Source organism: Abramis brama, assembly GCF_963993115.1.
Source record: "Abramis brama genome assembly, chromosome: 10".
In the NCBI taxonomy this organism is placed as follows: Eukaryota; Metazoa; Chordata; class Actinopteri; order Cypriniformes; family Leuciscidae; genus Abramis; species Abramis brama.
The window spans coordinates 40,804,534-40,830,773 of NC_139972.1; the positions used below are offsets into that span (position 1 = coordinate 40,804,534).

Consider the following 26,240-nt stretch of genomic DNA (forward strand, 5'->3'; position numbering starts at 1 on the left):
CATACGTAACGGCGAAGAAGATATACGCCAAGTAGCGTCTACACTGGGAAGAAATAAGACGAGGAAGATGCAAGGCAAGATGAATGTAGAGCTGCTGGTCTCGTTGGTGTCGGAACATAAAGAACTATATGACAAACACGACAGTGACTACAAAAATCTTGATAAAAGAGAACTGTTATGGAGTAGTATTGCAGAGCTAATGGACCTTGTGTACCGGGGTATTTCTGTTTTACATTAAGCGCCATCTAATGTCAGGGAATGAATTTGCATGTTCACTCAGCTCATCGTCAGCGAAAATCGCTTGGGTGTGAACACAAAAAAAACGCGTTGAAAAACGCTGGCGAATAACGCGAGCCGATATTCGTCCCGGTGTGTACGGCCCTTCAGGGACCAGTGGATGGAGTTTGTTTTTTCAGAGCATCAACGGAGTTGTGCAAGTGTTCTTGTTTGTTCCCTGCATTTCGACGATGATTGTTTTATAAACAAGGCCCAGTTCGACGCCGGATTTGCAGATCGTCTAATGCTTAAGGATGGAGCAGTCCCAACGATAAAGGTTCGTGGTCGTGCGTTGGAACCGCAGGCGGTGAGTAAAACTGCTTCAAATGTCTGTGTGTTGTTAGCTCGGCGCGTTAGCACAGCTTTAGCTCCGCCCACACGGCACGCCTCCAGCCGCTCGTTTTTTTCCGGAAAGACTCGGTACAGCCTATCTTTCTTTTATAAATATAATAAAACTAAAGACTTTTTGGAGATATGAAGGATGCAATACTACTCTATAGGTACTCAAGATTAACATGAGATTGACTGAAACTGAGTGTTTCACCCCCCCTTTAAGAATTGTTTTCTTCCTGTGCATTGAACTGTTACTAGTGTTAGTGCCGTGTGAGGCTTATGGGACTGGGGATATATGCAACACAGGGTGGGTGAAGGAAGGATTACAATTGATTTTAATTGAGAAACAGATTAGACAATTCCTCTTCTTGGACAAAACCTCTCCAGCCTTGCAAAATATCCTTTCGCCTGGAACAGAGGACACAGGGGAATATAAAAATGCCAGTGCCAGCTGGTATAAGTGAGGATACAGATGCTTCTGTTGAGCCCAATATACTAGAGGATCCTCAGATCTTGTGAGATTGACTTGAGCTCCTACTGTGATCAACCGTGCTATCCAGCAGATGCCAAAGGTCACCTAATAATAGAGGAACAAAGCAAAGACCAATCTGTGCCAAGGAAATGCAGCTCTGAGGTCACCTACAACAAAACTGCAAAACCTTTGCGCCCACTGGAATGTAAAGATTTGGTGCGAGTAAGATGTGACGGTAAATGGGGACCAAAAGCAAAAGTTCTGAAAGAGATCACGCCTAGATCTTACGAAGTGTTCACAGAGTATGGTAATACTCTTCGCAGAAATAGGAGGGATTTGCTGAAAATTCCAAAAACAGAATTCAATGTGGATGATGGGAGCAATTCTTTGGCTTCAAAAGAAAATTGCAATGAGAGAGATGTTGGGCAGAAGAGTTCCCAGAGGAAAAGCTTCGCAGATAGTACGCTATCGTCATCTCTGAATGCAGAAAAACCAGAGAGGGCAAGGAGAATAATTGTTAAGCCCAAAAGACTTATTGAAGAGTGTTGAGCGTTGATATGTGACATTGTTAAATAGTTCAAATGTTGTGATAAAAAAAATAAAAAAAACAGAACAGGAAGTTTTCTGAAATAAGTTTTGTTTATTTTATTATTTGACTGTTACATTGGAATATCTAAAAAAAAAAAAGAAAAAAAGGAAGATGTACTGATGAGTGCCACTAGGGGGCACTAATGGGATGAGTAGTGCAAGTACAACTGTTCGGGAAAGGAGAATAAAAGAACGCACATGGTGTGTAGAAACTAAGCATCTGTGTTGGTTGTCTGTGCAACAAGGTAAATGAAACAGTAGCGCATTCAGATTTAGTCTTGATACCGCTTCTTGCTGGTTCCCCTGACTCAAGAATCCCAGTTTGGTACAAATGTACTGCGTTTCCCTGACCCTCCGGTCCAGGCTGTCACCCAGCTGCCTTGTTAAATTGGACTTGAGTTCTCATTAAAGCATGATTAAGCATGTTTATCTTTGGAAGCAGACACCCTTTTCTCCCCAGAAAGCTGTACTGTAGCCTGGAGAAAATGGGCAAGAACATGTAAAGCATCTTGGACTGCCTCAGACTCCAGGCTGTAGGAAGGGTGACGTCGGTCCTTAGAGAGGCAGGGCTGTCCACTTCACTGATCAACTTCAGACCTGGTCTCCCCATCTGCTCCTGTACTTGTCTGCTCCAGTCTCTCTTTTGCTGTAGTGCTGGTTCGGAAATAGGTCACAAGTTTCCTACATACGGACTGAATTTTATTGAAGCTACTGATGTCATCAAAAGATTTCTTCACAATAAGGTTTAGTGCATGTGCAATGCATATCGCATGCCTAACATTTAATGGCCGTACACATGCTGTCATGTTGGCGGCAGCATCAGTTATGCCCCACTCCTCCATGAGCATGATATGTCCAGTAGCCAAGTTCTCAGCAGAATGAGCTTGTCATTGTCATCTATAAAATGGCAAGTTACTGCTTGGTAGGCATCCACGTTTAGGGATGTCCACATGTCCGAAGTAAGGCTTATAGCCGCAACTTTCTGCAACTGCTCTCTGGCCTTCTCCTTAGCCTCCTTGTATTTATGATCAACCATGACCTTCAAAGCCTTTGGATAAAAATAAATGCAGTAACTCTTACTTTCAACTTCTTAAATAATGATGAACCACTTTATTAATCACATACCTTTTGAGTTGGGACAACATAAGTGGGATCCAACACATGCAGGAGCTCCCTAAACCCAACATCCTCCACAATGGAAAAGGGTTGGGAGTCCGTGATGACCACGTTCACCACCAGGGACACACCTAGACACAGCCAGCCTTTCATCTTGAAACATGAAATAATACACATGAAATATTATACAGCCATATAGTGAGGATTATTATTATATCAAGACAGTAAAAAAATAAATGATACACATATCTTATTGTGAGCAACCATTTCAAAATACTCCCGGACAGGAGAGGATTTCCTCCTTCTTGATGGCTCCATTACCTGGAAAAAGGAAGAGGTCACAAAAAGCAAACAAATCCAGATCAGTCCAGTCCAGATCCAAAAATCCGAAGCAATCCAAATAATCTTATCTAATTAATATAACTGTTACGATATAGGTGAGCCAATAGATGGCGCCAGTGAGCTATCATGAGATGTGGGCTATGCCGTCGGCAGACAGGGAGGATCCGACTAAAGAAGATTTCACTCACTACCCTGTACTTTAATACTTGATCTTACACTCACTACCCTGTACATCACTGTTAAAAAAGGATAACACTTAAGATATTTGGGGTCAGATTGACCCCAAACTTTTAAAGAGCGATTGCATAAGGAAATATAATTTTTTTATATGGAAAACTATATATCATTTTTTTTTTATGTACTTCTCAACTATACATTTATGCTGTGTTTTTGTGGAAATGTTGAAGTTTTTTACCTATTTACTGCACAATTACATAACTAGGCCATAAACTGGCTCATGAAAAATGATTTTTTAAGGAAAAAATCACTTAAATGATGATCTTAATTAAATCTAAATAGTTTTTGAACATTGCTCTATGTGTTAGGGATAGAATACTGGCATCTAAAGGTTAGTCGAAAAACTTTATTTCTTATAGGTAAGGAATTAAAGTGCAATGACCACATGTATCCAATAGAGGGCTATAGAGACTCATTCATTTTCACTTCGTTTTTCTTGATGCTTCAACTTCTCCTCACAACTTTATGATATATATTTTGTGAATATTTATTTAAACATTTTGAAATACATAAAAAATCTGTAGTTTTGTCAGAGTTAGAATTTGTTGTTGTTTTCTGATATATTTTGAATTATCTGCTTTTGCAAATTATTATACATACATTTGCAGAAACATTACAAGTCACCACTATGTCATGACTGTCCATCAAAGCATGAACCCTATTGTATATTACACCCAACTCAGCAGGAAAATGAAACGGTTGCTCACATACTAAACGGATGCTACAACTATAAAGGACTTTTTGTGGCTAGACATGACCGTCTGGTTGCAAAGGACTTGCAAAAGGTAATCTGTGGACATGATAGTAAGATCTACAAGCATAGCACTGTACGAATGAACTGGTTTCATCATAACATATCTGACAGTGACTATTTTAAAAACATTCCAAATACTCCTGACATTGTAATTGTAAATGAGGCTATGAAATCTGTGTGTGTCTTTGAGGTGGGCTGCTGTTTTGATCTGTATATGGATACTTGCTACTATTCCAAATTATTGAAATATCAACCCCTGGTAGATCTTATTCTCCATCTTGGATACAACTGCAGATTAATAATTCTGGTACTCGGAAGTTTGGGCCATGTCCATAAGAGTGTGATCAGGGGGATGCAGTTAGGGGGGCTGCAAAAAAAGGAGGCAAAAAGGCTTGCAAAATTCTGCTCTGTTTCAGCCTCGATAGGGAGCATGCAGATATGCAGACGGAGATGTTTTGTTTATCCTTAGTGTTTTGAGAATCTTATATAGAAGGACCTGTACAAGTGTGTGAGCCATGAATTGATGACCTGTCACCGTGTCAAAGACTCTTCCCAGAGTATTTGGATCTTGTTTTCTTTGTAATGTCTTTCAGATCCAAATAAAAGTATTCAAATGTGTGGGAACAAGCTTGTTCCATGTTGCATATGTGACATTTTTCAGATTTACGCCAGTTTAGTTGATTTTATTTGCCAATTTCTATAAAAATGCTATCTGTTGCAGTGACATACATGTGTGTGTTTGTGTATGTGTGTGTGTGTGTGTGTGTGTATGAGATAGAAAGTTTGTTCCACTTTATGTTTATGCTTTAGGACCAGACCTTGATTTAAATGTAATTTTTTATGCCAGTTTTGTTTATTTTATTTGCCAATTTATTAAAAAATGCTCTCTGTTGCAGTCACATACATTTGTGTGTTTGTGTGTGTGTGTGTGTGTGTGTGTGTGTGTGAGATAGAAAGTTCGTTCTACTTTTTATTTATGCTCTAGGACCAGACCTTGGTTTATTTGTAGAAATTTTCAGATTTATAATGGATTTACTTTTATTTTTTTGACAAACAAAATAAAAAAAAGTAGTTTTTTTCATTTTCCCATTCATTTTCAATGTGGGGTCATTTTGACCCCAAACAGCTTAAAAGGTAAAAAAAAAATTACACACCTTTAGAACAACCAAATCAAGCCCAGTTTTTTTTTTTTTTGCATGTTTAGATAGATTATGTAGGAAAAGTCACAGTGTTTCATGCCTCTGAGATGAAGGTAACACTTTTAAAAAATGAAGGAAAAGTCCATTGGGGTCAGCCTGACCCCAAACAGTGATTAAGGGTTGATCTCACTACCCTGTACTTTAATACTTGATCTTCTCCAGCCCTGGAGAAGATCAAAGATTTAGTCACTCACTACCCTGTACTTTAATACTATGACCTCAAAGAGGAGGTCACACTGCAATGTGATGCCAGTGAGAGAGGCTTAGGGGCAGCCCTCAGAAAGGACAACCAGGACACTGACCCCAACAGAACAACAATACGCTCAGATTGAGAAAGAATGCCTTGCCATTGTCTTTGCTTGTGATATATTTGACCAGTCTCTACATGGCAGAGAGCACATCACTGTACATAGTGATCACAGGCCACTTGGAGCAATCTTCAAAATACCCTTGCTGACAGCACCCAAGCGATTACAGAGGCGACAGAGATAACAGATACACCTGCAGTACAAACCAGGCAAGGATTTGCACGTCGCCAACTTTCTCTCTAGAGCGCCTCAGGCGAGCATGACACACTCACAAATGCAGACAGCAGCCTCAGTATACGCAATGGGCCTTACCCCAGCGCTAGACTTTGAACAAGTTAACCATTCCAGCTGTATCAATATCCCCACAAAGACACTGGAAACCATCAAAACACACTCTGCCAAAGACACGCTGTTCCAAAAACTACATGCTTGCATTAAAAATGGGTGGCCCAACCACCTTTCTGTACTTTCAAGGAGGAACTTGCAAGTGACAATGGCCTAATATTCAAAGGACAGAGGATTCTCATTGCTGAAGCTCTGCGCCCTGTTATTTTTTAGAAAAGATCCTCTGGAATTGAGGCTAGCTTGAGAAGGCGGTGAGGCAGTTTTCTGGCCTGGCATCACAGACAAAGTCAAAAACGTTGTCAGCAGTTGTGCCACATGCAACACTATCCATGTGAAACGGCAAAAAGAAACATTGATTCCACACAAAATACCTCACCTCCCATGGTCTAAGATAGGGATGGACATATTTACTGCAAATGACTCCATGTTCCTAATTATGGTGGATTACTATTCTGACTACTGGGAGATAGACCGAATGCCAGACTACACCTCATCCACAGTCACTGAATGCTGGAAAAGACAGTTCAGCAGACTTGGCATTCCCCTTGGGGGTTTCACAGACAATGGACCGCACTTCAGTGGCATGGACTTTCAGCAGTTCGCAGATGGGACTTTAACCATGTCACATCATCACCATATCACAGCCAAATAAAGCAATGGTAAAGCAGAGTCAGCTGTAAAAATAGCAAAAACACTGATAAAAAAAGTCCACCTTGGAAGGGGGAGACCTCTGGAAAGCAGTTCTGGCATGGAGAAACACCCCAACAGAAGGCCTCAACAGCTCTCCAGCTCAAAGGCTCATGTCAAGGAGGACACGCACCACCCTGCCTACTGGAGACGCTTCTGCATCCTAAACTAGTGCAAGACGTTGTCACATGAAAAATAGCCAAGCGAGCAGCAGTGAAGCAACACTATGACACTACAGCACGTGACATGCCAAGCATGACTCAAGGACAGACCGTGTGAGTCCTTCTTCACCCCAATAACCCAACCAGCACATGGGCGCTTGGCATCTACATTGATCAGCTTAGTGACCGTTCCCACTGCTAGTGAAAGGCAAGAAATATCGTTGCAACAGAAAAGACATTCGTCCCGTGCCTGAACAGCTCAAAGTCACCTTGCCAGCAGACCAACCCACCGTAAATGATGACTATACTGGGGGACAGGAGGGTTTCGGAGGGCGCAGAGAAACAGAGAAGCTACCTTACCACCCACAGTCCCAGTTCTAAGACACACAAGAACCAGATCCAACGTCAACATTCCAGCTAGATACTCGAAGACTATGTTATGTAAAAAAAAAAAAAAAGAAATATAAAGAAGAAAGAAGGAAAAAGACAGAGAATTGGCATACATTTGCAGAACAATGTCATGCTTACTGAACTATTCATTAAGTTCACATGAAAAATAGCCAGTGCAGCCTTGCAGTGTTTCTAAGTACATCTTCATGTCAGCCTTCCAATGGTAGATGTTGGGTCTCCTTTCAGACCGTTTACATTTGTGTATATAAAACTTACAAAGTAATATAATAAGATTTGACATAAAAACGTGACTCTTGTCTAAATCTTTTTTGTCATAATAATAATAAAAAATGTGAATTTTAATTCCACTTAACATATTAAATAAATATTCCACATCAATCCAAAATAATTTAACATACATACACTCAAAGAAAAGATGAAAAATAGTTTCAGTATCCTTTTTACAAAATACACAGAAAAGTCATCTTTTTTTTTTATCTGGTTTGTTGGATAAATGTTATGTACAATTTTAAAGTATATTTCATAAACTCTAGTATTGATACAGTATTTGTTATTATAAGTCCAAATCAATCTCCAATTAATATTTCCACAATGGACTATTATGAACAATATCAAATGTTACGAGGCGCATGACATGTGACATCATCAGCAGGCGACACGTGACTTATGCCCTCGCGACGTCATCAGCAGGCGACGCGTGACATAACGCGCACCTGAAAATTGCTCAGGAGCGACTGCAATTCATAACAGGTCTGTGAAGATTAATAATCGATGTTTGTATGGAGAAAAATAATCTAATGACGATTCACCGGAATATAAGATCAATGTCTGTTGAGTTTGACAGAATGTTTGTTTGACTTCTGTAAGTTAAAGGGATGAACGCGTGTATAGTTTAGTGATGAAGGCAGAACTCATGCACTTAAATCACAGCCTTTTGTGTTCATCATAAGGGCTGTTTGACAGATACTTTGCCATGGTGCAAAACACCTCTAGAGTGAGTAACACTGATAGGCAATACTGGATAGGAATTAACACTGTTCAACTCGTGCTGTAGTCAGTCTTTCACAATCTGTCCTGATGTGGATAGTTTTAAAATGTATACTCAATGAAAATACATAAAATAGTGCCGAACCTTATTACAAACATGTAAAACTGCTGGAACATCATACTGTACTTTTTTAAATATTAGTATTAATATATTATTTATACCTTATTATTCATGTTACCACGTTCATAGTGCAAGAGAAACAACTTTAAAATATAAAAAGTGACATTAGTCACACGTGTATATTGTATATTTTTAATTTGTTTTAAAACTTTCATTTTAGAACACTTGATTATCTAATCAAAATATGTATTATAGTAACGATAAAAAAAGAACTGAAATTGAATGCGTTTCTGATTTATGTATATATATGTTTCTGTCGGCTGCTGTATCGACGATAGTTTTCTTTCTCGCGTCTCTAATTTTAAATATGCAACTTCACTGATTATCGAATACATAAGTGTGTTTTTTGCCGATAATCGAGTAATGTACAAAACGGATCAGCCGGTGAGCCTCTAGTGTGAATGCTGTCAGATTGTGAGCTCTGCACTCTTGTGTGTGTGTGCAGGTCAGGATGTCCCGCGTGTGGACGGGCGGTCACTCCTCCCCGGTGTTGTGCGCTGCCGTCTCCCGGGAGGCGATGGTGGCGACCGGAGCCGAGGCAGGAGAGCTGACCCTGTGGAGCCCCGCCGGCTCTCCGCTCTCCTCGCTGCACCTGAGCGATGACGTCACAGGCCTGTGCTTCTCCCCGGCGGACCCCTCGCTCCTGTCCGCCTGCCACGGCCGGGCCGTGACCCTGCTGGACCTCAGGAGCCTGAAGACGCCGCTGGCTGAGCTGAGGGACGTGGCCGAGGACGAGATCAACGGTGTGTGTGTGGACGAGAGCGGGCGGACGCTCGCTGCGGGCGACGACACCGGAGCCGTGACCCTCGTGGATCTGCAGCAGATGAAGGCCACCGGGACCCTGCGCGCACACACCAACATCTGCTCCTCCGTGGCCTTCAGACCGCGCCGGCCTCAGAGTCTGGTGTCTGCGGGACTCGACATGCAGGTACGACGACACCCGGGGTTTCTGGAGCGCTCGCTGACGGCTCTGTGTTACAGGCGCTGTGAAAGTGGGACACGATGAGGTGTTTGGTATTTTAAGCCCCCAACGGTGCCTTCCAGGCAGCGAGGGGATGGGTAGGTTTAAGGTTGAGGGTAGGGTTAGCTGCCTCTAAGGAGCCATTGGGGGCTTAAAACACCATCGAGCGATGACGAGATCATCCTGTTTTAAAAAAATAGCATCTAATGGGTGATATAAAGCCAATAGCCTATATGTGACCCTGGACCACAAAACCAGTCACATGGGTCAGTTTTGAAAAGCTGAATAAATAAGCTTTCCATTGATGAATGGTTTGTTAGGATAGGACAATATTTGGCTGATACAACTATTGAAAATCTGGAATCTGAGGGTGCAAAAAAATCGAAACATTGAGAAAATCTCCTTTAAAGTTGTGCATTTATGTTCGCGATTGTGCAGCATTCACTCACAGAAATAAAAGTTTTATATATTTACGGTAGGAAATTTACAAAATATCTTCATGGAACAATCTTTACTTGGCCGAAAAACAAAAATTACTTTTCGTTAAAAAATGTGTTTTAATTGTATTAATATTAGACTTTTTAATATCATGAAATTGTATTAATCTGAATTGAAAAACAAATCAATAAAATAATCAAACTTTTATTGAAAGTAACAACAACAAATTGGACAGAAAATATTTTAGAACAAAATTAAATGTATTACTCTCCATTCTGTTCTTTTCAATAGAATCAAATTTAACTTTATTTATTTTTATTTTTTACCAATTATCCAATACATATTATTATAAGCAAAACAGTAGTCAAGTAATGAACTCTTTGTGAATACAAAAAGTTTAAATATGCTAAAAACAACAGGCAAAACACTGATCCTGCTGATTATGTAAACGTCTTTCTACTTAAAGGTGCTCTAAGCGATGCCGGGAGTCGTGACTTCTTGTTGACATTCGAATTGTTGTCAAACAAAATGGAGGCTAGCTAGACCCTCCCTCCTCCTCATCCCGTCTCCTCCCTCCTCCCCTCCCTTCCGGCATAAAGGAAAGTCAAAGTAGTCACTAGTACAAACAAAGTTAAGTTTTACTGATACTTCATTCAGTGTGTAATGTCATCAAGTTAGATAAAGGGTTTTATATATTGCAGAACAGAATGCAGAAAAAGAGAAACGTTATCTTAAAATCGTTTCGCAATCTGAGGTTATAACTATAGCTCCCATACAAGGACGCAATAATAGCATGATAACGTTAGCTTCGCGTTTCCCAGTGAGCATAAACAACAGCGGCAGCGTAAACAAATTTAGTCAAAGTTGTCAACAGCCTATAAATGAACATTCAAATTCATAACAAACAGTGGGTGAAAACAATCATTCACACAAATTGTCGCCCTACGTTACTGTGAATTTGCTTGATCAATTACAATAGAGATTGATCGCTAGCTGCTAGAAACATATAAGTTATGTTGTATTCACCAAAGTTAACGCTGACTGCATAGTTCTAGCTAATTACATCCTTGTGTTGGTTTGGAGAACATGAACGTTAGTTTAGAAAGAAATATGGATTTACCTGTTCTGCAAAAACAGAGCAACTCAAAGGCACAATATGTAACTTTTTTGCTTTAAAAATAGCAAAAATCACTATATCTATGTTATATATTTTTTTTAGTTGTGTACTTACATTATCCCGACTGTTTCCAACAACTTTCAAACCAGGAGAAATTTTAATTTAATTCGAAGACACGGCCCGTTTCTTTATTTCCGTTTTGTCGCAGTCAATGGCGTCATATCCGCGTTGTCCCTGGTTTCCGCTCGTGCTGCCATGGCAACCAGAGCCGTCTGATAGTAACCAAGACGACAGACGTGGACCACTGTAGTTCGCAATGTCTATCTGCACGCTGTTGTTGTTTCGTTCAAACATTATGGACCATGGCAAGCAGACTTTGGATAAAAAAGGAGAACTAAAACGAGAATCAATATCGGCGCAGTGTTTTCGAGATGCCGAGAGCTCCCATAGACAGTATATAAACGAGAGCTCCACGTCCGAGACTTCAACCGCTCCTACATGTACTTATTAAACAGGTGAGCACATTTACATAAAACTAATCAATGTTATATAGTTCAACAATGATAAAATGTCAGAATATGATCTGTATGTTATTCTAATGTTGATCTAGCTTACTGCTAGTCTCATACAGACAAACTAACACATACATTTCAACACATTCAAATGCAGTTTAGTGTGCTAGTGTAATGTTAGACCAAGTGAAACAGCGCTGCGTTACCTCACAAGTTTAATTTGTCTAATAAACTGACCTGTGAGTAGTAATTCTGCGTGTAGTTCGGTAGAATGAAATGTCCATATTCCTTTTATATCCGCGGGACTTCGCGCGTTCCTTATCCTCGTCCCTCTTCTTTGCAGTTTGTTCATCGGAACGTCGTCTCTTTGGTCGTGTGTCGGCGATAATTCAAACTTCCCTCTTCATGCTTCTCTCTCCTCCACACCCCCTTCATGTGCACGCGCACTAACCCCCCAAACCCCACCCTCAAATATTTCTTGTCTGTGATTGGCTGGAACACTGTGTGTTGTGTTTCGTGGTGTGGATGAGCCCAGTTTGTTTCTGTTGCCGTTTGTGGAGCCTGTGGTGTCTAGAGAGACCGTGTTTTTTTACAGTGTGTTCAGGGGACAGGCAGCTAGCGGATAGTGAGGAGATGTTTGCTGGATGTGACAAAAAATGTTGTGGCCTAAAAAACGTGTGACATCGCTTATAGCACCTTTAAGTAGAAAGTGACTGTGCTAAACAACAGTAATAGAACCAAACCAACCTCAAACTGTGAACAACAGCTTTCATAATATCTGTCAGCTGTTAAATTTAACTACACAATTAGATAATACCAGTTTAGCTCAACCAGTCACCAAGCAATGCGTCATTGTGTTCAGTCTGTGTGTAAAAAGAGCATTAGCAATTAAAGAAAACACACTCCAGCAAAACATGATCAGGTCAAAGTGTCCGAATCATTTTTGGTCCCAAATTTTATATAAATGTTACTGGTAGTCGCTGTATGAAGAATTTTTTTATATCATATGTCACAGTTTACTTTATTTTGCTCTCCTCACTTACATGAACTCTAGTGTCCTGCACACACTAGTAAAAAAAAAAAAATATCAAAAATGATATCTGGTGTCTGAATAATTTTTGGTTTGACTGAAGGTAGACCTGCATGTAAACTGATGAGTTTGACTGGTGTCCTTCAGAAATCATTCTAATATGATGATTTGATGCTTAAAAAGCATTGATTATTATCAATGTTGAAAACAGTTTTTTTTTGTTTTTTTCAGGATTCTTTGATGAATGGAAAGTTCAAAAGAACAGCATTTATCTTAAATTAAAAGCTTTTGTAACATTAAACACTACCGTTCAAAAGTTTGGGGTCCGTAATAATTTTTATTGTATTTTTGGGGGGAAATAAATAAAAGAACTCAATACTTTTATTCATCAAGGATTAATTAAATTATTATTATTACAGACGTCCTGTGGTAAATTACATTACTCCATCCACCCTTGTATAATTTGTCACGGTTTACTTTATTTTGCTCTCCTCACTTACATAAATTAACTATAGTTTCACCCACTAGTAAAAAAATATTAAAATGATATCTGGTGTCTGAATCATTTTTGCTTTGACTGCAGGTAGACCTGCATGTATGATAGTGTGACAGTAAAGACATGTAAGTGTGACGTGTGTGTGTCGTCCGCAGGTGTGTCTGTGGACCCTCCCGAAGCCCCGTCCCGTCTGGAGCGTCAGTCTGCAGGACACACAGCAGGAGCACACGGGTCAGGTGTTCAACCCTCCTCTGGCTCACTGCGTGTGTGTGTCGTCCTGCGGGGACGTGTGTGTGTGTGCGGCGGAGGACGGCGGGCTGCATCTGCTGCGTGCGTGTGCCGACGGCCGGCTCCGGGAGCGCGGGATGATCCCGGCACACAGTCAGGGGGCGTCGCAGGCTCACTTCATCAGCTTCCTCTCGCACCCCTACTGGCTCGCCAGCGGGGGCAACGACGGGCTCGTGGCGCTCTGGGACCTCAGCCGACACCCACTGGTGGATCACAGCAAGAAGAAGAAGAGGAGAAAGAAGAGGAGAGGCCAGAACCCGCAGGACGAGGAGGAGGCCTGTAGCTCAGAGACGAGACCCAGGCTGTGTTTCCAGCACGCGGAGAAGGTGAACTGGGTCTGTCCCGCTGTGCTGGAGGGGAAGCCCAGTCTACTGGTGACCGACCAGACCAGCTGCCCAACGGTGTACTCGCTCGAGCAACTATAATACAGCTGAGAGATCCTTCACATGTATTAAACTTGTGGAAACTTCATGCAAGATCTGCAGCGTAAATGATGCTTTCTCAGGCGTTTGTGGCTCCTCTGTTGATCTGATGTGGGTGTTTTTCAGTCCCTTTTCAGATGGGATTAGTTTAACATGGAGAGGAGGGGTAGAGTAATTATTACCAGAGCTTCTCAGTGATTTAGTCCCATCTGAATGTGCATCTCAGTGATCATCACGGTCAATATCAGTAAAGATTACAGCGACTTTTGCTTTCTGTAAAAAGGTCCTGAAAAATGACCTCAGGTGATACTAATCCCGTGCGAATAGACCCGCTGTAAATATGTACGTAAATAATCCATCAATCTCCTGTTTAAAAGTAGTTTTCCGTGTTTTTTTCAAGTATGGAGACGCTTGATGAAGCATTCAGTCGTGTTCTAGACGCTGGGACGAGTCTGTGGCAAAACTCAAGTGTTCTCCACACAACATTCAGAGCAAAAAGAAGATAGAAAGCACTTGTTAGAGGCACGACACTTATTTTAGCATTAGGTAAGTGCCTATTACCAACAGAACCCACTCAGAAGTTAATACATACATCGTTGGACTAGACCTAACTGTTTTATATATATATATATATATATATATATATGTAGGTTATATTTGTTTTGCGCACATGATATCAGGAAGGCAGAGGTGGGTAGAATATCCAAAAACTGTACTCAAAGTAAAAGTAAAAGTAACTAGAATGCATTTCCGGAGGAACTGCGAAGTGTGCTTGCTCGGGTGCGGTTCACTAACGGTAGCAGGTAGTGGGTAAGGGTGCGTTGAAGTTTGCTTGATCTGAGAATTTCAACAATAGTACTTTTTTCAAGATTGTGCAAAAAGGTGAAAAGTTATGTGCATTAAGATAGATGTCTGCAATGTAGACTAGTGCCAATGGCATTGTTTATGTGGCTTGGTTGTTGGTTTTGAAATAATTGGTTATGAATATACAGCAGAGAGTGGGAGTGTTTTGGGTGATGAAATAGTATTGAAAAGAAGTTGACAGTCTTCATTTACTGTATCCAATAAGCCAATACAAAACTCACCCAGCTGTTCTGTGGTTGAGTGTTTCCTTTGATTAGGAACAAATTTACTATCTCAAATTAAGGTCTACCGTAATTAGCGATGCTTTGATTGCTGCTGTCAAGATGGTTGTCATCACCTACACAGAAACGCTTATTTTTATAGCCTACCTTCAGTCCTCATATTGTAATTAAATGAAAAACGTTATCAGTTTCACTATTAGCTTACTCTAGCAATGCAATCGCAACAACATGGATAACGCTGTTTGGCCTTGCCTAACTTTATATGACATATGCGCCATATTCTAGAGTTACACATCCCGCTGCCATTTCAGGGCTTGAATTTCGGTGCGGGAATGTGGGGATTGCGCCTAATTTAAAGCATTCCCGCAAGGTTAGCTTTTATAGTGTGAGAAATTCCCGCACAAATATATTCGCTTCATCTCAGAACAAATGATTAAAAAATAAATTCACAGACGTGAGAAAAAAGATGTCAAACTGTCTTTTATTTTCGAATTTAATTCCTCAATCGGCGCTGGACCAGCATTTTCTGTCTATCGCTGAGCCCTGGCCGTAGACAGATCATATGTTTCACGCTGTCAGTGCAGTGGTCTGCGTTGCGCTGATCTTATTCACACTATCGAGTGTAGGTGCAGCATTCTAACATTGAGTCATAATGAGCTGTTTGTGAAGAAATTATCCGCTTCCAAATTATGTCATTTTAATCACGAAATTGAAACATTGAAATACAATTTGCTCTTTATGGTGTGCGAGTGATAGAGCGCGGCAGCAACGAACCAACTGATCAGCTTGCAGCGTAACAACATTGAATGCTCGGCCGAACAGCTGATCATAGCTGTACAGGGCGCCTTATTATTTTTCATCTCCATAAATATATCTAGTAGTAAAGCTAATGCAAGGGCTAGAAATCAATTAATCTTTTGCTGATACTTCCTTGTCATCATGGAGAGCGCAGTTCATGGTTGCATAGCAACGACTGACGCCATGGGAGAGCAAGCGCTTGTGGAAAGGAGACAGCGGCGCGCCCGCGCTTTCCACTTGTTTTTACACATCTAAGGTGCGTTCCATTCGACAGGGTCCATACGCAGTGTTCACTGCTCCCCTACTCCCTGAGCACGGTATATCAGTTGAAGTGGACTTCACTGACAATAACCGCTCATTTGAAACGCCCTGCAAACGTCATCAAAGAAAGTCAATGACGGGGTCGTGCAGATTATGATATAACATAAATATGTATGTATGATAATGTAGGACTACATTCATATTTTAATTTTTATTATTATATTATATATTTACAATTATATTGCACTATTTTACAACTACATAAAATAAAATCGCTTTACTTCACAAACTAGCTAAGCTGGCTGCATTCACTGAGGTAAATTATAATCATCAAAAATAGTATATGTAATATTCACAACAATAACCGTTAAAAATACTGTCATTTGTATAACAATGGCGAAATGTATGAATACTTACACACATACGTAAACTCCTCCATCGTTAGTTATGACCGTTCTGACTGGTGATGACGTGGTGCGCGAAATGACAGTTGGGTGATCATCGCTCTCCACTTCCTGTGAAGTGATGTATCGATGTTCCCTTATTCCCTATGCCGTGCGCAGTGCCCTTCGAACTGAACATGTTCGCTCCCTTCGGATTGGAATCTTACTTAAGATGGCGGAATACCCTGTGAAGTCCACTTCGAAGTCCACTTATGGTCAAATGGAACGCACCTCTAGAGCGACGTTGTTGATTGTTTGAGCATGTGACTGCGCGTTTCTCCTTGTTTTCTATTGTTATGCGCAGCATATTTCTCGCGTGCACAAACAGCCACAGACAATGAATTGTTTGTTCGGTTAGCGAAGAAGAGCATGATGTATTTTGTATAGTTTTTTTGTGGTTTTATTATGAACTGTTTTGAGAACTGGAAATGCATAATTCATGCATACAAATCTGTAGATATTAATAAATGAAGTTGATTAAATTAGTCCGATGCATCAAAAGTTATCCCCCCCCCCCACCCCACCCATCCATAATCTTTAGATCCCCCCCATGTGACCCATGTAAGTGGGGAATTCCCTCCCATTTAAAAAACGAAATTCAGGCCCTGCATTTATTAAGACAAACCTAGTAAAAACGAATGCAGTCTATACACTGACTTGGCAGCTCTGTGAAATGTAATACAACAGTGCCACCTACTGTCTAAATGCATTAACATTAAAAGTGTGAGGTGAAACTCTTTTGCGTAGACATAAGTAAATAGGTTTGTCAATTAGCCTAAAAATTAAAAAAAAAATTCAGATCGTGTGCGTCCTCACATTGGAGTCCCGAGTTCATGTACAAAGTTTGGTTTCGATACGCGACAGCATTCCTGAAATATGAACTACTTCTGTTTTGGCGACTACGCCGCCGATTTTGTTTGGCTGTGACGGGCAAACGCTTCTGAAAATCAAAAATCCTTCTAGTAACTTTTGTGAGGCTTGGTCCAAGGATCATGTACGTCCAGTTTCGTGAAGTTCGGACCAAATTTGTGACCTGTGAAAACTTAGTTTCGGTTTCTGTTCAATCCAATATGGCGGACAAACGACATGGACTTGTGATGTCATCTTTGCGAGCAACTTACACCGGTACTGACCGGACGTTTTAAAGTTGGAACGGTGTCTGTCTCAAAGGGCGCTTTTCCACTACACAGTACCAGCTCGCCTCGACTTGGCTCGGCTCTGTTTGGTTTTCCACTGTGTAAAAGTTGTACCTGTACCTGCTTCCAGGTACTTTTTTTCGTACCACCTCCGGCGAGGTTCTAAGCGAGCTGAGGCGATACTAAAATGTGACGTGAAAACACGGCAGACTGCTGATTGGTCAGAGAGAATCGTCACTATTCACTGCGTCATCATTGCACGCGCCAGATGGAGTATCCTGAATAAAAAAAATAAATAAAAAAACATCCAAAAACAGCATACACTCGATTTCCTCCATTGTCCTGTGTGTGTGGGTAGCGGGTGTGTCTCGCGTAAAAGATTAAGTCACGGCAGTTTCCTGCGGTGTTGCTATGACGACCAGGTACTATTGTGGAGGTAATATCTGCATTGGAAAACGGAGCGAAAAGCAAGCCGAGCCGAGTCGAGTTGAGCAGGTACTGGTAATGGAAAAGCGCCAAAAGAGCCTAGGCGCAGGAGCTGGCCAAAATTTATCTCCCGGGAATAATAAGAAGAATAAGAAGAATAAGAATAAGAAAACTTAAGAACAACAATAAGTGTGCTGCTTTCAGCAAGCACACTTAATTATACATTTATTAACAGCCCAGCAAGCAATAAAGTTCTTTGGCGTATGCCCCGTCCGTAGCTCGCAATCTGAGGGTCCGGACTCTGCATATCCTGCCTGAAGACAAAGGCAGGGGTGCAGCCCACCCCCTGTGAGGTATGGGAAGGGACCATCCTGGTGGTGGTGGTGGGGAGGATGGAGGGAGGGATCCATCTTGGAGGTGGTGGGGGGGGTGGAGGTGAATGGAAGCGTCAGCATCTGTGAACTCAAACTTGTGTAAGTACCAATCTTTTATACCATGAGTATTAGAATGTGATTGGATAGATGAGAAGGTAAAGTGACTTAACAATTGAGTCTTCCCGGCAGAACTTATGATAAAGCTTTCATTTCTTACACCAGTAAAATCGTGTAACATATCTTATTATCCAAATAAGCTACCCTACTGTTCATGTCCCCTATTATTAAAGAATCTTAATGCTGTTTATCGGCTAAAGTGAATCAAGTCTCCCTGCAGTGAAAAGTGAAAGTGATTGTACACAGTGCTCTGTCTGACAGAAACAGCCCTGATTTACAAGAAGAGGTCTTTAAAAAAAGGGGGGTAGTGGGGGGTCAAGTTATTTCCTCTCAGGTAGTATTGAATATGTGAATATGTGCCTCTAATGCTGTTGTGGCCATAACATCTGGTAAAGTGAATCAAGTCTCCCTGCAGTGAAAAGTGAAAGTGATTGTACACAGTGCTCTGTCTGACAGAAACAACCCTGATTTACAAGAAGAGGTCTTTAAAAAAAGGAGGGTGGTGTACAAGAAGAGGTCTTTAAAAAAAGGAGGGTAGTGGGGGGTCTAGTTATTTCCTCTCAGGTAGTATTGAATATGTGAATATGTGCCTCTAATGCTGTTGTGGCCATAACATCTGGTAAAGTGAAACAATACTTTCTGCTGTGTAAAGTGTGGAACAGGAAATGCACAAGTGCTCTGTGGAACAAAAGACATTAACATCAGAGGTGTGTTTGTTGGCTCTTTTACTATAAAATCTTGCCATTGCTTGATGAAATTTCACAGCTGAAAGTCAGTAATCCCTATAGGAACCCATGTGATCGTGAGTTTCACACGAGAGTGTAAAAGTTCCCCATGCAGATTTCACTCAGATCCATACATGACTATATCCTATACTAAAGAGTGGTCAACATCATATTGCACTTTTTGCCATAACAAACATGTATCTGAAACACAGACTTAAAGCAACCATTGAACTAATGTTAAATAGTAAAGAGTCCAACTAAACAAACACCGATCATCATAATGGTGACATTATGTTTTTTTTTTTTTTTTTTTCAAACATGTTTTTTCAATAAGATATCAACATCTAAACCTCTGTTAATTCTTAATAAGATCTTCTGTAGACATAATACAGAAATAAAGTCAATCTGGTAAGTAATAAGTGAAGCTGGCAATACTGTGTTTGTTGTTTAATCCTCCTCTGCTGAGATCTTGAGAGATGTGTTAGTGTTTATTAACACATTCTGTTGGGATTTAAAGTGTTTCTGTTGAGTTTTGTGGGTCACCATTGTGTTTAAGAGTAGAGCCTGTGCAGTCCAGGAGAAGACCAAGAAACATTGAGAATATGCTGGATGTTGCTTTATTTAACAGGCGGTGATTGTGTAGTTAATGATCCAGTGATGTATAGTTAAATTCATGCATGTTGTTAACTGCAAGAGATTCACTTTTTACATTGTAGAAACCATGGCAACACAGTGAGTCTAATGAAAACAATGCAGAAGTAGTAGTTGTAGTGTCTAGCACACCGCTCTGAGGATCAATATTTCCTAGATGGAGAGAGCTTCGCGACAAACTTCAACTAGACAGAGACGCTGATCTTGCATGTGTTTTATTAGACAGGCGAGTAACTGTTTGGGTACCTTTATCGACATAAATTAATGTTATGTAGCTCATCACATTTACCACCAATTAATTCAACAAATAAAGTGAATGAATGAGTAGTAATTTATCATAACATATTACATTACGTGTGGCTAATTCATTAGAATAAAATAAAATCATGTGATCAAACGAAACGTTATAAAACTTTATTTCATTAGCTCATTCATATATATGTCCCGTCGGATTGATTTCCATCAGCAGTGGAGATGAAGACGAAAACTCCCATCATTTCATGCTCATTCACGGAGTCATCAACATACAGCTTTTTTTATTGTTTTGAATAATCGACCTCTAGGGGCAAAACTTACAAAACTTGACCTCTAGGGGCAAAACTTGCCTTTAATAAAAACTGGATGACTCGTTTTTCTAAATGGTAAACATGGTACTCGAGTTAAATTAAGAAAACGAGATTCAAACAATTAAACTAACCGTGATGAGCTATATAACAATGATTTGTTTTCTGTTGATAAATATAAATCATTTATTGAGAAAATGGTTTATAAAGAAAAAACATACCACACTGAATGTTGTAAGCATTTATTAAGCATATGGCAATAGTAGAGACATTTTTTAAATGTATTAGAAAGAGCTTTGCAAAACAAAGAAGAAAAATGCAATCATTACCATCTATGTGTTGCGTACGAGATACAGAAGATACAGCAATGAAGATAAGGTCCAGAAGAAGAAGGACGAAGAGGCAAAGGCTTTAATGACCAAGTGCTAGGGGGTTTCCAGGAGGAGATTTTGGAAGATGTCAAAAAGTTGATGGACTTTAAAAAGGACTGGAAGGACATGTCCAGTCAGACGCTGATTCACCAAGGACGGCCTCTCTCTGGTTAGATGCCTTGCCATTGTGCCTCATGAAGTTAAAAGCTCGTAAATTATTTGGTTTTGATTTACTTTTATTTTTATATTATATATTAGTACCTTTTATGTAAACTAGTTCATCTGTATTTAATAAAAAATGTATATAATTGAAATTAAGAAGCTCACCTGCCATAAGTCTCTGTTTTACAAAAGATTGAGCTGAACTGACCACGGAGAAGTCTTCTGTGATCTAAATATTGTAAGTATGGAAATTCAAATGCTTATTATTATGACCGCCGCTAGCATAGCTAGCGAAAGCGGTCATATAGGGATTGTCAAAGTTTTTTTTTTGTTTTTTTTCGTCATCTACTGAATTTTTCGTCAACGATACCAGGGACACCGAAACACCGGGGAACATGAAATTTGGTGGGCATGTAGCCCCACTAGACTTTTACGGAAAAATTTCGTTTGGTCCCCGGGGGCCACTCCCCCCCCCCGCGCTGGGCCCCCCCAAACCCCAAAAATGCAGTTTTTCCTAAATAACTACCTGAACCGTGGCACCGAGGATGAAGAAATTTTTATGGTATGTTGGTCTTAAGGGCCCACATCAACCTAGCCCATAATCACTCATTTGTGATTTGCGCCCCTTCCCATAAAAAATGAAAATGCAATATTATTCTGCTTTAATCGCCCCTATCTTCAGTTGAGATGTTCAGAACTGCACCATATTTCATGTGTATGATTAACTTGACATCCTCTGGGGGTATGCTAAGTTTCGTAGAATTTCATCCATGGGGGGGTATAAAATAAATTAATTTATGTGCACATTTAGTGACTGTACACTCATCGGCCTGTAGATGGTGATGTTGAGCGAAGGGTTGCTGGTTTAGGATGATACTGTCACACACACACATGCAGGAATACAAACAAACGCAAGCATGCACACACACTGACATCCACACGCACAGACACACACCCATATACACACATACAAATCCACATGCACAGACACACACACACAAACACACACCCGCACACACATGTACGCACGCATACATACACGCACAGACACACACACACACAGACACACACATACACAAACACACACACATACACACACACACAGACAGACATGCACATACTACAACTTTTTTTTAGGTATATACATAAACACGCAATACAGCCAAATTGCTCCACGTCAATTATTTTTGTGGAAAGCCAGTGCAGGCCTGAGCGGCGGTCATATTTTGTACCGCCATGCGGTACATCTAGTTTAGGACAGATTTGACTTACTTTACCTAACCTGAGAATAATTTAAAAAAGGTTAAAGGTGTTTAAAATTACGCACCATAAAACAATGCACACGACCCAGGTTGAGTAAATTAGTACATTTTCATCTTTGGATGAACTATTCTAAGTCTTTGACTATTCTTTTTGACTAAGACCAAAGATCACGTTTAATTTTAGGTAGGTCATGTGTGAAAGTTTCCCTCCATTCATACTGAAACCGAAACTAAGATCACATCTGATTACAGACAAACATGCCGTTCCTATCTGACCTGATCTATAAATCCATAATCACAGTTATGACCAGATATAATTTGATATCTAAATACATGTGCAACCTTTGTATGTTCGTTGTACTGAGTTTATTGTGTAAGTTACAAATTATATTATCAGCAATACATTTTTTTTAGTGAAATGTTGATTTATAACATGATTTTTTTTTTTTTACATAATTACCCACTTTTTTTTTACTTAACTTTATGGCTTTCTTTTTATGTTTACATTTATGCATATTAATTTATACAAAGTGACATGAGAAACTCTCTAATAGCTGCTCTTTACACAGATCTGGATAACAAACATCTGTTATGTATAATCATTTTCATTATTCATATCCTGTGAAGAAACTGTCTTTCTGAGGTGACAGACCTTTAGACACAGGACAGAGGTAACTAGAAAAATGCATTTCCGGAAGAACTGCGAAGTGTGCTTGCTCGGGTGCGGTTCACTAACGGTAGCAGGTAGTGGGTAAGGGTGCGTTGAAGTTTGCTTGATCTGAGAATTTCAACAATAGTACTTTTTTCAAGATTGTGTAAAAAGGTGAAAAGTTATGTGCATTAAGAGACATGTCTGCAATGTAGACTAGTGCCAATGGCATTGTTTATGTGGCTTGGTTGTTGGTTTTGAAATAATTGGTTATGAATATACAGCAGAGAGTGGGAGTGTTTTGGGTGATGAAATAGTATTGAAAAGAAGTTGACAGTCTTCATTTACTGTATCCAATAAGCCAATACAAAACTCACCCAGCTGTTCTGTGGTTGAGTGTTTCCTTTGATTAGGAACAAATTTACTATCTCAAATTAAGGTCTACCGTAATTAGCGATGCTTTGATTGCTGCTGTCAAGATGGTTGTCATCACCTACAAAGAAAGAAACGCTGATTTTTATAGCCTACCTTCAGTCCTCATATTGTAATTAAATGAAAAACGTTATCAGTTTCACTATTAGCTTACTCTAGCGATGCAATCGCAACAACATGGATAACGCTGTTTGGCCTTGCCTAACTTTATATGACATATGCGCCATATGCTAGAGTTACACATCCCGCTGCCATTTCAGGGCTTGAATTTCGGTGCGGGAATGTGGGGATTGCGCATAATTTAAACCATTCCCGCAAGGTTAGCTTTTATAGTGCGAGAAATTCCCGCACAAATATATTCGCTTCATCTCAGAACAAATGATTAAAAAATAAATTCACAGATGCGAGAAAAAAGATGTCAAACTGTCTTTTATTTTCGAATTTAATTCCTCAATCAGCGCTGGACCGGCATTTTCTGTCTATCGCTGAGCCCTGGCCGTAGACAAATCATATGTTTCACGCTGTCAATGCAGTGGTCTGCGTTGCGCTGATCTTATTCACACTATCGAGTGTAGGTGCAGCATTCTAACATTGAGTCATAATGAGCTGTTTGTGAAGAAATTATCCGCTTCCAAATTATGTCATTTTAATCACGAAATTGAAACATTAAAAAACAGTTTGCTCTTATGGTGTGCGAGTGATAGAGCGCGGCAGCAACGAACCATCAGCTTGCAGCGTAACAACATTGAATGTTCAGCCGAACAGCTGATCATAGCTGTACAGGGCGCCTTATTATTTTTCATCTCCATAAATATATCTAGTAGTAAAGCTAAAGCAAGGGCTAGAAATCAATTAATCTTTTGCTGATACTTCCTTGTCATCATGGAGAGCGCAGTTCATGGTTGCATAGCAATGACAGACGCCACAGGAGAGCAAGCGCTTGTGGAAAGGAGACAGCGGCGCGCCCGCGCTTTCCACTTGTTTTTACACATCTAAGGTGCGTTCCATTCGACAGGGTCCATACGCAGTGTTCACTGCTCCCCTACTCCCTGAGCACGGTATATCAGTTGAAGTGGACTTCACTGACAATAACTGCTCATTTGAAACGCCCTGCAAACGTCATCAAAGAAAGTCAACGACGGGGTCGCGCAGATTGCGCAGGTGTCTCTGTCTCAAAGAGCCTAGGCGCAGGAGCTGGCCAAAATTTATCTCCTGGGAATAATAAGAATAATAAGAAGAATAAGAAAACTTAAGAACAACAATAAGTGTGCTGCTTTCAGCAAGCACATTTAATTATACATTTATTAACAGCCCAGCAAGCAATAAAGTTCTTTGGCGTATGCCCCGTCCGTAGCTCGTAATCTGAGGGTCCGGACTCTGCATATCCTGCCTGAAGACAAAGGCAGGGGTGCAGCCCACCCCCTGTGAGGTATGGGAAGGGACCATCCTGGTGGTGGTGGTGGTGGGGAGGATGGAGGGAGGGATCCATCTTGGAGGTGGTGGGGGGGATGGAGGTGAATGGAAGCGTCAGCATCTGTGAACTCAAACTTGTGTAAGTACCAATCTTTTATACCACGAGTATTAGAATGTGATTGGATAGATGAGAAGGTAAAGTGACTTAACAATTGAGTCTTCCCGGCAGAACTTTCTTACAGTAAAATCGTAACACATATCTTATAATCCAAATAAGCTACCCTACTGTTCATGTCCCCTATTATTAAAGAATCTTAATGCTGTTTATCGGCTAAAGTGAATCAAGTCTCCTGTTGTGAATTCTTTACTTTTATTTGTCTCTTATGCTTTTATATTCGGTAAGAGCTTGTATTATGTAAATATGCAAGATGCGACTTTTATTATGATACGTGTTCGGCGTAAGTGTTGCGCTATTGGTTATGCATGCAGAGCTAACAGAATGTGACGCAGTTTTCCACCTGTGCAGCACCGTCAAGTGCAGGGCAAAAGTTATTGACGAAGTAAGTTCATTCTATGACTTTATGTGTGTAATACTGGACGTTTATACTGCTGAATCTGTTTGCGATGTTAAGCCTTTGTGATATTGTTGGTTTTCGCGATCTTTATGATAATTAGTTCACCATGTGAAATGCACGTGAAAATGCCGCTAGCATCGCGGCTTATCTTGCTAATGTTGTTAGTATCTTGTTTACACATGTTGCTGATTTCGTGTGATATATTCTATACTTGTAATGCTTTCAAATCGCGATGGGGACATTGTATAATGTACCAAGTTGTTTATATGCATCTTTATATTGTATTACTCCAGTAATTATTCGTCCACAAACTACAAGTTGTTAATATTGCTTAATGTGGAAAAGTGCGCTGTTTACTGTAACAGTATATTTATGTTTAACATTTAGTTATTTATTTCTGATTTATTGTTTATTGCAGAAACTACCTCCAATGCATCAGTGTGTATATGGTGAAACCCTGTACCTAAATAAATGGTGGAAAGAAATTTGATGACTCAGACTCCCTGATCAGAGTACTGAAGTGGTTAACACCCTTAAAAACAGGCATCAGTGGGGCAGTCCCCAACATCTCCCTGCAGTGAAAAGTGAAAGTGATTGTACACAGTGCTCTGTCTGACAGAAACAACCCTGATTTACAAGAAGAGGTCTTTAAAAAAAGGAGGGTGGTGTACAAGAAGAGGTCTTTAAAAAAAGGAGGGTAGTGGGGGGTCTAGTTATTTCCTCTCAGGTAGTATTGATGTGAATATGTGCCTCTAATGCTGTTGTGGCCATAACATCTGGTAAAGTGAAACAATACTTTCTGCTGTGTAACGTGTGAAACAGGAAATGCACAAGTGCTCTGTGGAACAAAAGACATTAACATCAGAGGTGTGTTTGTTGGCTTTTTTACTATAAAATCTTGCCATTGCTTGATGAAATTTCACAGCTGAAAGTCAGTAATCACTATAGGAACCCATGTGATCGTGAGTTTCACACGAGAGTGTAAAAGTTCCCCATGCAGATTTCACTCAGATCCATACATGACTATATCCTATACTAAAGAGTGGTCAACATCATATTGCACTTTTTGCCGTACCAAACATGTATCTGAAACACAGACTTAAAGCAACCATTGAACTAATGTTAAATAGTAAAGA

General features: G+C 40.3%; 1 protein-coding gene and 1 long non-coding RNA gene across 3 annotated transcripts; one reads left to right on the top strand and one right to left on the bottom strand.

Moving 5' to 3' along the window:
• Positions 1 to 1,739: 1,739 nt before the first annotated feature.
• Positions 1,740 to 11,813, bottom strand: LOC311091193. Its single transcript, XR_014608018.1, has 3 exons — positions 11,663 to 11,813; positions 2,795 to 3,106; positions 1,740 to 2,717 (listed from the first exon to the last, which is right to left on the bottom strand). It is a non-coding gene; the product is annotated as an uncharacterized lncRNA (long non-coding RNA).
• On the top strand, positions 7,900 to 25,589 carry wdr53 (WD repeat domain 53). 2 transcript variants are annotated; one of them, XR_014608017.1, is made up of 4 exons: positions 7,900 to 7,979; positions 8,843 to 9,325; positions 13,107 to 18,782; positions 18,818 to 25,589. XR_014608017.1 is itself a non-coding variant. In XM_084127013.1 (3 exons), the coding sequence occupies exons 2-3, from the start codon at positions 8,849 to 8,851 to the stop codon at positions 13,662 to 13,664; spliced, it is 1,035 nt and encodes a 344-aa protein (XP_083983139.1). In that variant the 5' UTR covers positions 7,900 to 7,979; positions 8,843 to 8,848; the 3' UTR covers positions 13,665 to 25,589. The 2 variants fall into 2 exon arrangements, 1 of the variants encoding a protein (XP_083983139.1); XM_084127013.1 differs by having other exon boundaries at positions 13,107 to 25,589.
• Positions 25,590 to 26,240: the final 651 nt, after the last annotated feature.